The sequence below is a fragment of the Centroberyx gerrardi genome, chromosome 4 (assembly GCF_048128805.1).
Source record: "Centroberyx gerrardi isolate f3 chromosome 4, fCenGer3.hap1.cur.20231027, whole genome shotgun sequence".
NCBI lineage: Eukaryota > Metazoa > Chordata > Actinopteri > Beryciformes > Berycidae > Centroberyx > Centroberyx gerrardi.
This window is the reverse complement of record NC_136000.1, coordinates 13,428,975-13,444,813: the sequence shown is the minus strand read 5'-3', so window position 1 is coordinate 13,444,813 and position 15,839 is coordinate 13,428,975. Positions and strand designations below refer to the sequence as shown.

Sequence of the window (15,839 nt, the reverse complement as noted above, 5' to 3'; positions counted from 1 at the left end):
CCTTGATGTGAAAAAGTTTGGGCACCATTGGTTTTGGAAACCTGTTTTAACATCATGCCCTAACAAGTCAGGTGAATCATTTATATGCTGCTGTAAACACTTAGAAATACTGAAAATCAAACATTAGTCACAGACAATTTCCCAGCAACAATTTTTGCAGACAGATATTTTGGCATAAATCCTAATTAAAGTAACAAAAATTGATCAGCTGAGTATATGGTCTACAACCCAGGTCGGTAGGTCTGGGATGCAAATTAACTACAACACCCCTTATGAAAACCAACTATAGTGACCCTACAATATATTTTAGAGGAAAATTGAGGAGAAATCCTGCTATAATAAAATCATTTTTTAATTTTCCTACAAATATACCATCAAGAAACTGCATATGATATCCTACAGGACTAGGAAATAGGGATACTATTAGTCCTATTAGACTATTATTAGATTAGTATAAACTTCCCTATAGGAATTTATAGGAATATTACAGTGATTTTTCGTCCCTCAAAGTGCAGACTACACAATAATAGAGCTACAGTCTGTCACGTGATGCGACATTGTTGACAATAAAAGGATAGCCCTGGTAGTAGGTGTATAAATATAGACTCTACTGGGATATAAGGATATGCTTGTTTGGCTTCAGTGAGTTCCTGGGCCGGTCCGGATTTTTTCAGGGCGTTGGGAGGGCAGATGCGCCGTCATGTGACTTCTCGTGAGAGCCAGACGAGAGACACAAACTCGCTGCTTTTCACTGCTGCAATGAAGCGGGATGAGAAAAACCACTGAACGATTCTAACAGGCAAACTCAAGTTGATAAACATTATTCAGCTTCATCGCTCCGACCGGACCGCCGCTGCTGCTGTTGTGGTCGGTTGTTGTCGGTTGTCGACGTCAGCGTCCGCATTCCTCCTCCACACTGTAGCGCTGATTTGAAACAACTGAGATTAGCTTCAGTAAAGCGAACTAGCTTTAGTGAGTGTTTTGGTTTATGTAACGACGACAGCTGAAGGAAACTGAAGGGGATCCCGGCTGGAGCTGATGTTACACCGCGGTCAGTGACAGACCGGGTGGACACGGACAGGGTAAGGGCGGATTCAGATCAACTTTTAACGTTACCGAGCTACAAGAACTTTGTCCCGGTTCACGTTTGGTTCATTTAAAGCATGGACGTGTCAGCTTAGAGAGCCATCGGGGAAAGCAATGTGTCTATAGTGTCATTCATTAGCTATAGGCTTTAATGAACATGAAATGCTGAGAATGCTAATGCAATAGCTTTCAGCAGTGGTTCCCAAACGGGGGTCCGGGCCCCCCTAGGAGTCCTGGAGGCCCCCAGCAAAATGAGAATGAGCTCAGATTTACTGTATTCTCATTCATTGTAACCCAGTGAGTGAGTGTGGAAGAATGACTTGTGGTTGGTTTTGTGTCTCCTACTGTCAATAGTGTTGGCAGACAACAAATATCTTTTCAGATTGGGTTCCTTAGGACAAAACTTTAATGAAATTAGTCTCTGTGGTCTAGAGCCATCTGGGGGTCCTTGACATGAAAAGGTTTGGGAACCCCTGTCTTATAGCATAGTCTATAGACCCACAGCGGTCTAATGTCGGTCAAAATGAGTCATTACACAGCAACACATCATTAACTCAACTCTATCCTAAACTGTCTTTACAGCAACCCAGTTTAAGGCTACAGGAAGGAGAGAACATGAAATCTTTGTGTCCTAGTCCTAAAACTAATATCACAATAAACATAAGCTAACATATTCAAAATTACATGTTAAATTGATGTTCATCACAAGTGAATTGTGATATAAAGTATGATAAAACTGTAATCTTCAAAAAAATATTACCTAATTTGTTTTAGATCTCTTTAATTTGTGTTAATCTGTGTCCCATCACTAACCATGTTGATTATATTTTTTTGCTTGTGGTCTTGTGAAGGTTGATAGATCTGGATCCAGATCCAGAGCCCAGAGTGGAGGGTGGAGGCCAGGCTGGGCCCGGGCCGCAGGGAGGGGGGGGTCCCGCCTCAGGCAGGGACCATGGTGGCGTCTCCCGGCTTCGGAGCTCCTCGCTGGAAATCAGAGAAAAGGAGATCAGAGAAAAGGGCTCTGAGATCCTTAGGGAACAGCTGGATGCTGCACAGAGGGTGTTGTAGCCTACATTATACTAACACACACACACACACACATACCAAACAATGTGTGACCTGAAAAAGAGCGAAACACTGCAGTGTCCCTCTCAAAGGTTTGTTCCAGTTGAGTAGTTAACCCAGTTGTGCCCTTCTCTCCCACGCATGGCAGGAACTGAAGCTGAAAGACAAGGAGTGTGAGCGTCTGTCGCAGGTCAGGAATCAGCTGGAGCAGGAGCTGGAGGAGCTGACGGCCAGTCTGTTTGAGGTGAGCTGTAATGATAACCTCCGCAGACGGTCACAACCTCTGCTGACTGCACTGTAGTTTTGACACGTGCCTTAGGCCTCGATGCGGAGGCACTGTGCTATCAGCTGTGATGAGATATGAGTCTTCAAACTCATGATTTGCACAAGTCACTGTTCGTTCAGTATGAATAAATATGTAAGAATGACTTCCAATCAGAGGTTTCACACTCCCCACTGTTATACCTACAGTATAGATAGACAACGAACATCTTCTGAGATTTGGGTGCACTGGCCAAAACCTCCAACTGGAATATTTTTTAACTTTGTTTTAACGTTTAATGTCTTCTACAACAGGAAGCTCACAAGATGGTGCGTGAAGCTAATGTCAAACAAGCAGCAGCGGAGAAACAACTGAAAGAGGCTCAGGGGAAGGTGTGTGTGTGTGTTTGATTACATCCTTGTTTCTCTCTTTGTAATGTTCCTTTGTACTCCAATTAAAACTCTAGGTGCTGCTTAATGTGCTGAGTAATTCTCATGACCTTAGCATTCACTAAACCCATTTATAGTCAGTAATCTATTTTTGAATATGCATGGTGGTAAGTCTGAAAATAAGGCTGCTATTCTAAGTCTTAAAAAGTTTATTTTTCAGACACAAGGTTATTATCAACAGCAATGTAACACAAATTGCTTTCTGTGTAACTGCTGTAATTCATTTTGTTACTGATCTCCCACCCCACATCAGACCTTCATCACTTCCCGTCAGCCTTGTCAGCGTCTTTTCTGTGTCTGGCTCCTAGATCGACGTTCTGCAAGCAGAAGTGACGGCGCTCAAGACTCTGGTGCTGACCTCAACACCCTCTTCACCAAACCGCCAGCTCCATCCACAGCTGCAGTCCCCAGGCACCAGGGGGTCACACAAGCATGGCGGGGGCCACATCCGCAACAAGAGTGCTAGCGGTGCGTTTCCACCCACACCTGCAAAGCTGGAGCCGTCCTCTGTCTCCGTTCAGCCAGTGGCCAAAGAGGACCGAGAGGTAAACTGGGTGTCTTCCTATAATAGAAAAAAAAAAAATGTGTTGTAAAATAAATCTTTTCCTTATGTTTTTGCAACCTTGGACTTGCAGCCTTGCATTCCTAACCCCTCAGTCCTGTTGCCAGCCCTTCATATCTCTTGCCTTGTGCCACGTTCCTCTTTTTTTCTTCTCTTCTTCTTTTTTGTTTTCTCTTTCTCTCACTACTAATCTCTTCCTGTCTTGTTCTTCCTCTCTCCTTCTCTGGTCTCTCTTCCCCTCTCAGCCTGCTGTTCCTGCTCTCCTCTCTCTGATTCTATGCCTGGTTCCTGCCCACTCTGTCAATGTGACCTATGACCCTTACTGGCAGGAGCAGGGGGAGGGGCTAGGGACTCACACCAGACAGGTAACTGCATCCCGTAGACCAGGTAGCTGCCTGCTAGTCTTGCAGGTGTAGCTACTGACTGATAGGCGTAGCGGTTTGTTGGAATTGTCTGCATTTAAAGGGGCAATAAGTAAGATTTGTACTGCCCCATAGCACAAAATAACCATAATATATCTGTGGGGGGGTTATAGGAATATTGGTCTATTCATAGTATTCTGTCACATCACCACACAGCCATCTTGGTAGGAAAATAACAGGTGATTGTAATAAATTAACAGGTGATTACAATCAAATGACAAACACAGCCAATGAGCTGTGTGTATTGTAAAGCGCCATATTGGTAGGAAATACATGTGACATCATGGGAATACTATGAATACCAGAGTGATTACTTGGCCAGGTGCTGGCCAGAGTTCTGGCTTTCCAAACTCACTTTACAGCCCATCATACTCTCTGTTTTGGAACAAAGGCTCCCCATCCTTGGTGAAAGACAGGAATTTCAACACACCCCAAGTCTCCACCCACCCATGTGAATTTTTAACTGCTCAACGACGGAGAACGGTGCTACAAGCGAGCGACTGGAGTCGCAAGACATTTCAGCTCATGTTCTCAAGCTAAAAAAAAAGAAAAGCAAATGACAAAGCAGTATTGTTATTCCAGTATTTTGCATTGTGATATATTACCTATATTCACTAGACGTTTCTGCTGGATCTCAGCTCCAGTAGCTAGCTCACTCGTCTATATTCTGAAAATGTGACTTTATTGTTTGTATCAATTAAAGGCTTCTTTAATTCAAGGGGATTAGTGCGGGGTGGAGGGGATGTGCCAGAGACTTGTGTAGGAGGAGAAAGTTTTATTGTTGCAGTTGCTGCTGGCTGCCACTAGTGAGCACTAAAGGTCATAGATTACTTAATGCCTCTTTATCTGCTGTCAGGTTATCAGCCTCTAGCTAGACACATGAGGAAATAACATGACAGAGAGAGTGATAGTGTATGTTCTCTCTTCACAGATGGACGCAGTTCTGTATGCAGAGTTTTTGACGTGGAAGGAGCAGCCCAGTCTGGACCGCTCCTCCGCCTTCCTGAGCCGCATCTACAGGGAAGACATCGGACCCTGCCTCTCCTTCACAAGATCTGAGGCCAGAATCTCACTGCTGCTTTGTCTGCTGTGTTGCATTTGTCGTATTTTAATGCTTGACGGTATGTTAACATTATGGATTCTTGCTCCTCTACAGCTGTCCCAGTCGGTGCAGAGTGCAGTGGAGAACAACTCTTTGACCGTTGAGCCTGTGGCCATGTCAGCATTACCCATGGTTAAAGTCTCAGCCGTAGAATGTGGAGGCCCTAAGTGAGTTATCCTGTTTCACGTCTAAATAATAACCATCAGTCCGTCCTGTCTTTCACCATTCACTGCTAAAGAATGTAGTCAACACTGCAACTTCTCTCTTACTTGGTTGTGGTTTCTCACCTTTACCGTTTGTCAGATATATTTGTCATAAATGAAGCGTTCTCGCTGTCTTACCAAGTATCTGAGAGGGGTTGAATCAAAGGGCACACATTTCTAATCACTGTTTGATTTTAAAATCTTTTTTCCAGTGGCTTTAGGGCAGCAATAGAGACGTAAGTCCTTTCAGGATCCAATCATTTGCTAACCTTTTCACTAACTGAAATTAGCATGATTTGAAGACTCCCCATCCAGACTTCTGAAAAGTTAAGACTTTGAAAACTCAACTACCTTCCAAATTGGTTATTTAATCTATTGTTAGTTTATGCAAATGTGCAGTCGTGAACAAATTTGTAAATAGAGGAAGAGGATGGGGTTCTGCATGTTTCTTGGTATATATGAATGTAACCTTCCACCTTTTCCTCCCCCAGTGACTAACTCTCTCTGGTCATGCATTGCCTCTTTTCTGCTGTTGCTGTTCTGAAACGTCTTATCTCCTTTCCCACTCAAAATCTGGAATGCATTTTCTTGTTTTAGTCTCATTTAGCTGTATTCAAAGTTAGAATATGTCCTGATCCTCATATCCTATAAGGGGATGTAACTTATCTCCAGTGTTTGCTGTGATATAAAACAATTTCTTTTAGCTGTAATTTCTGACAGCTGATCTTCCTTTGCCTCACAGAAAGTGTGCATTAAGCGGCATGTCCCGGCTCTGCCGTCATCGCATTAAACTCGGTGACAAGGGGAGCTACTATTACATCTCTCCATCCAGCCGAGCGCGGGTAACTATCACTTTATCTCTGTAACCTTCATCAGACACAGTGGGGTTGCTCCTGTTTTGGTATTGCATGTGATGTGTGACCTTGTCCTCATTTCACCCTTCTAGATCACTGCTGTTTGCAATTTTTTTACCTATATCCGCTACATCCAGCAGGGTCTGGTGAGACATGATGGTAAGTTAGAAAACACTGACATCTATTTGCATTTCAAGTAATATGTGATTTCTGTCATGTGTGTTTAAATGTATGTATGTATGTATGTATGTATGTATGTATGTTTAAATGAGAGAAATGATTGAAACCATCTCTGTGATGCCTCCCTTGCTACTGTCTTTGACAACAGGAGTTTTATTTAACTAATAGAAATGTATTGTTTGTTCCTGTCTCTCTCTCTGCCCCTGACCAGCGGAGCAGATGTTCTGGGAAGTGATGCGTCTCCGCAGGGAGATGACCGTGGCCAAGTTAGGCTTCTACCTCACTGACCAGGGCTAGAAGAGGAGACAAGACAATCCACACAAGCACACAGAGCAGCAATAGGACAACGTGATCCCAGAAACTTGAGCATTTAGACAAGTATGGGTTTAACTGTGGTAACACACAGGTCTTGGATCAGTGTTCGTAGCGGAGGACTGCTTTTGGGGATGTACTGCGTTAGTGCTGTAGTAGAGGTCAGCGAACAAGGGAAGCAGGAAATGCTTTTGGCTATGCAATAAGACAATTATATTTAAACCAGCACTGCTAGAAATAAGTAAAACATACCATGTTTTTGAGGACAGAATATTAACCCTGAGTTTGCAATATGTTTTGTCATATCACACAGGCCAAGATGTAATATCCTGCAACCATTCTCACAATAAGTGTGGAGGATTGTTTCACTTTTCCTTGGTCTTGTGATCTCTGAACCTCCCTTCTGAAATACATACAACTTCTCCCATTAGCAGAATAGATTCCATGTATCATGAGGCAGGCATCAGTGTATGCAAATACTGAGCACAACACAAGGATGATAGCAGTCTTCAGAGAGGGTAGTTGATCTCTTACCTCAAGTATTTCATACTTCTGTAATTATATGTGTGATAGAATTTTATTGGGACAGATTGACTATATCCATGTGGTATCCACAGAGCAATGATTTGGTTTCTTTTTACATAAATGCCCTACTCATTAGTATCACTCAGCGTCTTGCAAGTGTTGTCACCTCATAACCACTATAGCCAAGACATTTTGTCTCTGCATGGCCTTAATTTTGTTGATGCACTCTTGCACTACGTATTCTAGATGCCTTGTGTGGCCACACGAATGAAGCGCCTGCAGTTGAGTTATGGAAATAGTTACTTCCATAGTCTTGCCTCTTGTAAGAAACAGCTTCATGTTAGCCTGGTCTAAACTATCTAATCAAATATATTGTCAATGAAATAGATATTACCACATTCAAAATAGTGACAGTTTTACTATGTAGTTGGAACATGAACAAGCTTTAATACAGGTAATATGATTGCAATATGCACAACCGTTGCTGTAGTTTTGCACTTTTGCAATGCACAGTACGTACATGTAAGCCATAAATGACTTTGCATGAATGCAGTACATAGCCATAATATGCAATGTATATTGGTTGTTTTACCTCATAGTATAGTGTTGATATTAGCCAATTTTTACACAGATGGTCTTTGAAGGTAAAAATGAAGAATATTGAGTGTTAAAAAGTGCAATAACTGCTTCTTAGCCTTATCTAGGGCTTGGAGGTTCCTAATCTCAGCGTACTGAAATACAGTCATGTCCTCCAGTGTATACACTCCATTAAAGACAAGGCATTGTAGCCTGGCTAAATCTCCTTTGTGCTGTGTCTGATTAAAGGTCCTGTTTGTATGAAACCTGATAGCGGTTAAATGGATTAGCTCGTTTGACTATAGTGCTCTGTCTATTCTTAGCTTCTGTTTTAGTAGCAGTCATAGGAAGGTTTCATCTGAAGTTTGGGAATGATGACTCAGCACTCTAATCCACAACAGCCCAGTAGAACCGGATGACACAAAGACCTATTTCACCCAGGGCAAGTCACTGATTAAGGTCATCACCCATTACCGCCTGGTTACCCCGATACAAAAAGCTCCGCTTCACACCCACAGTTGCCTAACAGGTTTATGTGGGGAAATATGGCACCAGGACCCAACATGTTCAGAATGTGTCCCGCTCAGAACGGCATTATGGTTTGAAAGTCTGTTGTTGGAGCAGGCATTCCAACAAGACTTTGGTTTCTGGATTCAAAAGACCTTTGTAAGCTTGTTCTGTTTTTATGGCCTTGTCATACCAGGTTACAATAGGACCTTAACAGTTTGACATGTAGCTAATGAATGAGCACAGTCAGACTGCTCAGGGTGACATAACACGTAACCAGAGGACAAAACATGATAACACTCCCAGGGATTTCCTTTCACGCTTTAGAATGGTGTTTACATTAATAGTCTAAAATAGGGTTACTTATCTAAGTAAAACACATTTTCATTTGTTCAGTATGATATGGATCTGTTATACATGGACTTTAATGAGACATGAACTACAGAGTCTGCTGTGGACAATAAAATACAGAATGATGGTTCATAGTCCACAGAACAAAAGAACAATAATGCACCACATTCCTTTAAAATGGTTGGTTAGCCGTTCCCCTTGCAACATCCACCACTCAGCTCTTCTTTCTTTGGGAAATATCTGCAAGGAAAATAATCAGACTGAATTATTAATGTTTCATTTTAAACCCAATGTTTTAAAACACTTATATGTTAGATTATTTGGGTGAATGAAAGACTTGTTTTTGTAATTTAAAATTATTTTTACTTGATAATTCACTGAATATGTAAAGCTTTAGCAATAGTTAAATCTATGTTTTTCTGATTTCTTTATTTGAGCCAACTACAAAATTTAAGTCTAGGCAATAGATCTGTAATATGAAGTATGAGTGGTATAAATAGCAAAATGTGGTTCTGATTCTGTTCATTAAGTTTTTGGCTTCTAGCATCATTGGCTTACCTTCGATAACAAATCATGATCATAACCAGCATGGCCACTCCACCAACCACTGCTATAACTGCAGTGACAACTGAGACGACAGACAGCGAGGAGGCGACTATGTCTGGATCGAAGAACACAAACAGGAAAGGACATTCATATCAAACATAGAATTGACATTGAGTGGATTGACCACAGATCTTTAATGGATAGAAAGGACACTTCCTAATGCATTATGGTCATTTCCTTTGTTTCCTTAGTTTTTTGATAATGTTGTCATGTAAACCAACATTATTGTTTCATGTTTGGACAGAACACAAGACTCAGAAAGTTAGAATGTTCATCGCAACTGGCACCTGAATGTTCATCCAAATGAGGTTGTTGCCGTGGTAACGCATCAGCTTTCTGAGTCTGATGCACCAAATCAACACTAATCTCCATATCAAACAGCAGCCATTGTAAGTGCACCAGCCAAATGACCATTCAAAATTGTATATTTGAGTGGGAATGACCCTTCTATCAATTCAAATTCTATGGGATTGACAGATACTGATACGTTATCAATATTTAAACATCTTAGCATTGCTCTTGAAATAACAGCGCAGCATGGAGAATAAGATGACCTGAACCGACCTGAACAAATATAGGAACCTGGTATGTTGAGGCACTCCATATTTTGGGGGCAAGTGGAGATCTGTTCTTCACATTCATTTATATCTGCAATAATCAGTCAAGAACATAGATACTAGTAATTAATGCAAGTTGTATACACACTCCAGTCTACTCCAGTGTGTTGAACAGTACAGGTTAAGGCTCAGTACCCTGGCAGGTTGGGGGTGCAGGGCTCCACTGCTGGCTGGCTGAATCACAGCTGACAGAGGAAGAGCCCAGGAGCTTGAAGCCAGAGTGACACTGATAGAGAATCATGGAGCCACACAGCAGAGAGTAGCCAGACTGTATCCTGGGTATTGGACCGCAGCTGGGATCTGGAAGAGAAGAGGAAACACAACAGACAAATTGGCTACCACACTCCACATTATGATATCCCCATCCTCCCCTTTAAAGCTGACACGTTGTCCTCTGACTTCCTGACCTGAGTCTGGCTCTTTCCAGGGGCTGAGGTTGAGCTGGGGGACGAGGGGGTGGGAGCAGGCCAGCATGTCCTCTGGGCTCTCGGTGCGCGAGAACGGGTCAGCAGGGACGTGGGTGATGTGGCTGTTGTCACATATGATGCGGGACAGAGAGACGGTGTGCAGGTGTCTCCTCTGGGTGCTGGTGAACACCCCTTCCCTCTCCCACCAAAACCTTGGACACAAAGACAGGCTTAGGTTTAAGGTGGGGGGGAGGCGGGGTTGACCGTGACTACAGATTGAAATAATTTATTGTAACAAAAAGAGGGGTGTTTTTCAATAACTACATTTATTTGAAATTGATTAAAAATAAGTTTACATTAGTCACAGACATTCTTGTCTTTTGGGGGGGCCCTCTGGCTGCCGGGCCCAAGGCAGTCGCCTACCTTTGCCTAATGGTAAGACCGCCCCTGCTGTGCACATCTCACAGAAATGCTTAGTATAATTTGAGTCAGATTTTATTTTACCTGTCCCCGTCTCTCAGGGCTCTGAACTGTCTCGCCAGCATGCAGGACAGCAGCGGCCCGACTCGGCCGCCTGGCAGCGCCGGCTCAGAGATGGCCCCCACCCAGACATCAATGTTGTGCGGCGTCCCATACAGGACCAGGAACTTGTGAGCCAAAGTGAGGTTTCCCAGGATGTCGGCCAGCTCAGATGTAGTGTTTGGAATAGAGAGGCCACAGAACCGTCGCCATGAACTGTATCCTGGTAGGGAAGATGGGACAAAAGGAAATGAGAGATTGAGGGAAGAGTGAAGACGGGTAACATTAGGATTAATGAAGACAAATACATTAGTGCCTTATCATGAGTGTTCACTACTGTGCCCAGAGGTAAGTAAGTTGGTACCAGGCAGGCCGTGGTCCCGGCCCCTCTGGAGGTTAAGGGCTCCGAGGTCCAGAGGCATCCCTCCCTGTGCCTGAAACAGCCTCTCTGTCAGCTCCTCCACCATCATCTGACCCGGGGTCTGGAGCTTGGCTGGAGACAGCAACAGGCCGCGCAACACAGGGTCTATACCACCTGATAAACAGAGGAAAAGAAGAGAGAAAGAGAGAAACAAGAGAAAAGCTGAGCGAATAACATTTAACTTAAGCACATCGGAGTACAGTGTTGTTCCTTACCTTCCTGCACAACCCTCCAAGAAGCAAACAGAGAGTGATGCAGAGGCAAGGGGGGATGCTGGGGGTTGGAGGTGTATCCCGGCCCCAGTCTGGCGACTGTTGGCTGCACGGTGACGTGGGCAAAACGAAATGCAGCAGCTGCAAAGACGTTAGCAATGCTGGGATCCACCTCAGGATTATAACCCTCATAAGGAGGCATCAGATGGGAGTTGGCACTTTCCCCCAGGACCCGAGGCAGGTAGTGCTCCCATGTTAGGATCTGGAATGGTCCGGATTAAGTAAGCAGATCAATGCACTGTGAATGCTCATGCAGGGAGAAGTAAATGGATATCCAACCGAAGCAGAAGAAACTGTTGGTGATACCTGGTGAACGGCTCCCATGATCTTGCGGGCCTCCTGATACAGGGTGTCGGGGCTCCAGTGAGGGTTGAGCAGGTGCAGCTCTTTAACCAGCCGGTTGTGCTCTCTCAGAAAGAGTGTGTGTAGCGCAATCATTCCCAAATGCTCATTGGCTCGTGAATCACCTGCAAAACACTGATCGTGAACGACAGCTCCAGTGAAGCCTTCACAGACTGGATGATTCATTACATTTATTTCTGGCTGCTTACCAGCTTGAAAACAGGATGTGGTGTTGTCTTGGTGCCCGGATCTATCTGATGCCTCTGAAGCGGTGGAGTTGTCGCCCCTACGAGGGCCGCAGGGGTCCAGGTGAGCCTGCAGGCGGGGCAGGAACGGCATGTAGGGCAGGTCCTGGTCTGTGTGCTGCGAGTTGAGGGCCATTGAGCCCAGAGGAGACGAGCGGTTACGCAGAGCAGAGGCCAGACCGGTGGAGCTGCCGTACACCATGCTAGCATCCACAAACGAGGTGATTGCGTTGAGCTGCTCTCGGTGGCGATGGGGCAGCGCTCCACCAACACAGCTTGGGGCCGAGCGGAAGAAAGGCATGCAGCTCTGGATGCCAGTCCGAGGATCTGACAGGGGGATCTGGGAGGGGAAGTTATATAGTGTCACTGTCGGGTTGAAAACCTCATAACTCCAATTTTGTTGATTTTCATGTTTTAAATGAAAGGATTATATGCTCCTCTGTGGGTTGAGATAATTCTACAACCCTTGGGTTTATGAAACCTTTTCAAAACCAACAAGATAAACTCAAAAATGCCATGGTCATCAAGCCAAAAACAAGGTTGTTTTTCTTTGTCCCTGAAAAGTTGACATTCTGGAGATACAAGGTTTTCACCCAACAACAGCGATAACTATATAATATACTGTAAGTCTGTGGTTGAATGAGTGATGACAAAACAGTCATTTAACTTAGAATGCATTGAAAATATTTAACACAGTGTGGAGTAATGATGGTAGTAGATTTTGCTGGAATCATTTCACCTATAAACCTTTGGCAGGAACATCCATACTGCATTATGCAAAACTGATAAAACTAATTTCACCATGAAAAAATGAACAGAGGCCAAGCATTAAGACCATAAGTAAAAAGAAGGATTGCTGAGGAGAGATGGAAAGGGACAGAATACTAAAACACACTGGGAGCAGCTGATTCCCAGTGAGGTGCACCTGTATGGGGAAGCAGGGTGTGTCCCGGCTGCAGGTGCGGGTGCAGTCAGCTCCCGTCTTGAAGGCAGCAGTGCTGGGGCTCTGGGGCGTCAGGACCACATCATGGTCTATCCACTGGCCCCACTCCACCAGCAGATGGGACAGAGTGGAGTCCAGAGAGATGTTGTCGTTGTGGGTGTACAGCACCTCCTGGGACACCAGCCGCACCTGGAGGGTAACCTAGGTTACAGTTGTTGGAGGTATTACAGCTGACAGAGTGAATAACCAAGGGATACTGCAGGGCTTACTGGAGGAAGACTGAAGTTATGGTAGGTGTGGTCAGGGTCCCAGCCTCTGGGCTTCCCCCGCACATCCTCGTACTCTGGAGGCAGCCAGCGGGCGTATGGGATATCCGCAGCCCCCCATCTAGGGTACTGTCTGAACAGAGCAACAACATGACACACACACAATTACACAAGCAAAACCTACTCAACCAAAGCGATTCGGGACAGAAAGTGTTGCATCACTGTATGTGTTTTTTGGGACGGCTCTGACCTGTTGTTGCACTCCCCTGTGACGGATCTGTATCGCTCAGACAGACAGTCGGTGTGGCAGCGGGGTCTCTGCAGCTCAGAGGAGCAGCCCGTCACCTGCAGCAGAGTCTCCACGTCTCCTTCGCTCAGCAGCTCTTTGGGGACATGTACACAACAATAACAAGGCTTGAATAATATTAATAATATCGGAATAATATTTGCAAATAATTCAGTTGATTTTAATCTGCTTCAAGTAGCACACTGGTGGGTTTGCCCCCAGTACAATGCCATTCAGATAGCAGGAATTCAGGTTCTTGCGTCAGGATACAATGTGGGTCCTTTGGATCTCTACAACCACTGAATAGTGTACTTCTCTGTTATTGACACATTATCTGACACATTATCTGACACAATGTCCTGACACCGTAAACCCCAACCATCTAGTTCCAAGACGATTAAAACAAATGCTTAGAATTATTTGCAAACACTACTTGACCTAAGTACAAGACTGTCTCTTGGTATTCTCTTAATGGTAATGTTCAGTACCATCAGGACCGGGCTGAGCCATGGTGTGAGTGTAGACCATCTCTCTGATCAGCTCCACTGTGTTGTCCAGCAGCTCTGCAGCCCGGATGTGAGTCCTGGTTCTGGGTCCGGTCTGCTTGAACTGGGCCAGGAGGTCACTGGGTCTCAGAGCGCCTTCAGACAGAGACTTCTTCACTCTGAAAACACAAGAACATTAAGGGATTAAGGTCAATGTAATGCTTCATGGAAGTATAATGCTGTATGATTAAGAGGAGGGATCAGCAATAATAATAAAATTCATCATCAGATTTACCTTTCACTTGTGCGGGCGTAAGCAGCATCAGTCAGTTCAATCGCTCTTTGAAGAGCCTCCTCTACAAATGTGGATCCCAAATACACAGTTCCTGGAATTAACATGAAAAGCTTCAGTCTGCTCTCCAGCATAAATGGGAAACATATGCTGGTACCACAGTCAGATAGGCTACTCAATATCTGTTCTTGTCAGTAATAATCAAACACAAATCCTACCTGAGGTGTTGTGAAATACGCTGTTGAGTGAAACATGCTCAGGGAAAGAGAGCAGGACAAGAGCCAGTCCAAGCAGAGAGAGGGACACCTACAACAAGAAAGACATCAAACTGAATACATTAACAGAGGAGGTACGCTGTTCTGTCAAATCAGTTCAAATAAACAAGCAGTTAAAAACAGAACACTCACCATGAGTGCTGTGTCCATCTAGAGCTCTAAAACTGTTCAGTCCGTGTGAAGAAGATTCAGGATTTGTACCAATCACTTCAGGTATTCATACCTGAACAAGGATATGTTCATAATATCTTACTTCTGTTTTGATGTCCTGTACAGACTGCAACCCATCCTGAGAGCCAACAGGTGTGTGTGTGTGTGTGTGTTAAGTGTGTGTTCTGCTCTGAGCATCAAGGTTGCCATTTATACACTGGCAGCGGGGCCAACAGGTATGTGCAGAATCCCCTTATCTGTCCTTCTGGTGACAGGAACGCAACATCAAACACCGGACTCACTGCCTCGACCTAATAACCTTTCAAATCAAATTTACTTCTGTCCTCTCATGATGAGAAAAACAATCTGTCAAACTTGGATCGTTTCAAATAAATTAAACACATTCTACCTGTCTCTTGAGAGCACAGGCAAGCATTTTTGTACCTATATATAGGCCTATATATATATAACCATCCAGCTACAAACATTCAGCAGCCATTTTATATGACTTATATGACTTCTTGGCTTGGTAAGAGTACCTAACAACTTGAGCAATTTCAGTTCACATAGGTTGTATTAAAGAAAAACACAATTACAGCCAGTTGGAACATTTGACATCCATGCAGGGATTTACATTTGGGAATCTTTCTAAAGGCAATAATTTATGAGCCAAATGGAATTTCACAATGACATCATGCAAACTTCAGTTTTTCTATGTAATTTTTGTATTACAAGTGCGTCAGTGTCTTTGCCACATGCCAAAACCTTCAATCTGATTGTCACTGTGCCAGAGCTTCCAATGACACAGACAGGTGGGAGGGATGGGAGATAGGAGATGAGGGAAGAGGGGATTATGGGAAATTCTGACGGGGCAGGGATGAGGATGAGAATAATAAAAGCATTAAGAGTTGGATAGAAAGGTCGAGGTGACCACAGCTCTGTTAATACAGTAAAGGACATGACTCATAAAGAGTGGAGATGTCTGAAGCTCTTGAAAACACAAGCGTGACACAAGCGAACTCTCACCCAAACACAGCAACTTACCTCTGCGCTCTGCTTCCCTTTGATGCTCCAGGTGTGTGATACCATCGTATGAGTCATCAGTCCCATTTCATTACGGTTTTATTAAGATTATCTCTTTTGACCCACAACCAGTCCATTACACAACATCGACTTGCTGGAGAAAGAGCAGCTATTTACGAGCAGGAAAAGTGGAAATCTCCCTTCTGTTCTCAAAGGATTCCTGTCAAAGTAAAT

General features: G+C 44.0%; 2 protein-coding genes across 5 annotated transcripts; one reads left to right on the top strand and one right to left on the bottom strand.

Moving 5' to 3' along the window:
- The first annotated feature begins 707 nt into the window (after positions 1–707).
- On the top strand, positions 708–7,821 carry rab3il1 (RAB3A interacting protein (rabin3)-like 1). 4 transcript variants are annotated; one of them, XM_078283214.1, is made up of 11 exons: positions 708–1,082; positions 1,938–2,395; positions 2,728–2,805; positions 3,171–3,407; positions 3,670–3,789; positions 4,778–4,906; positions 5,003–5,115; positions 5,364–5,387; positions 5,894–5,993; positions 6,098–6,164; positions 6,397–7,821. In XM_078283214.1, exons 3-11 carry the CDS (start codon positions 2,740–2,742, stop codon positions 6,480–6,482), a joined length of 942 nt encoding a protein of 313 aa, XP_078139340.1. In that variant the 5' UTR covers positions 708–1,082; positions 1,938–2,395; positions 2,728–2,739; the 3' UTR covers positions 6,483–7,821. The 4 variants fall into 4 exon arrangements, with proteins under 4 accessions (XP_078139340.1, XP_078139342.1, XP_078139341.1 ...); XM_078283216.1 differs by lacking the exon at positions 3,670–3,789; XM_078283215.1 differs by lacking the exon at positions 5,364–5,387.
- On the bottom strand, positions 7,265–15,671 carry epx (eosinophil peroxidase). The gene is made up of 17 exons (XM_078283050.1): positions 15,627–15,671; positions 14,376–14,463; positions 14,161–14,251; positions 13,869–14,044; positions 13,345–13,477; positions 13,098–13,227; positions 12,811–13,017; positions 11,850–12,225; positions 11,605–11,765; positions 11,242–11,500; positions 10,970–11,140; positions 10,591–10,828; positions 10,087–10,298; positions 9,815–9,979; positions 9,627–9,710; positions 9,015–9,117; positions 7,265–7,298 (listed from the first exon to the last, which is right to left on the bottom strand). The coding sequence occupies exons 1-17, from the start codon at positions 15,669–15,671 to the stop codon at positions 7,265–7,267; spliced, it is 2,673 nt and encodes an 890-aa protein (XP_078139176.1).
- Between the last annotated feature and the right edge of the window lie 168 nt (positions 15,672–15,839).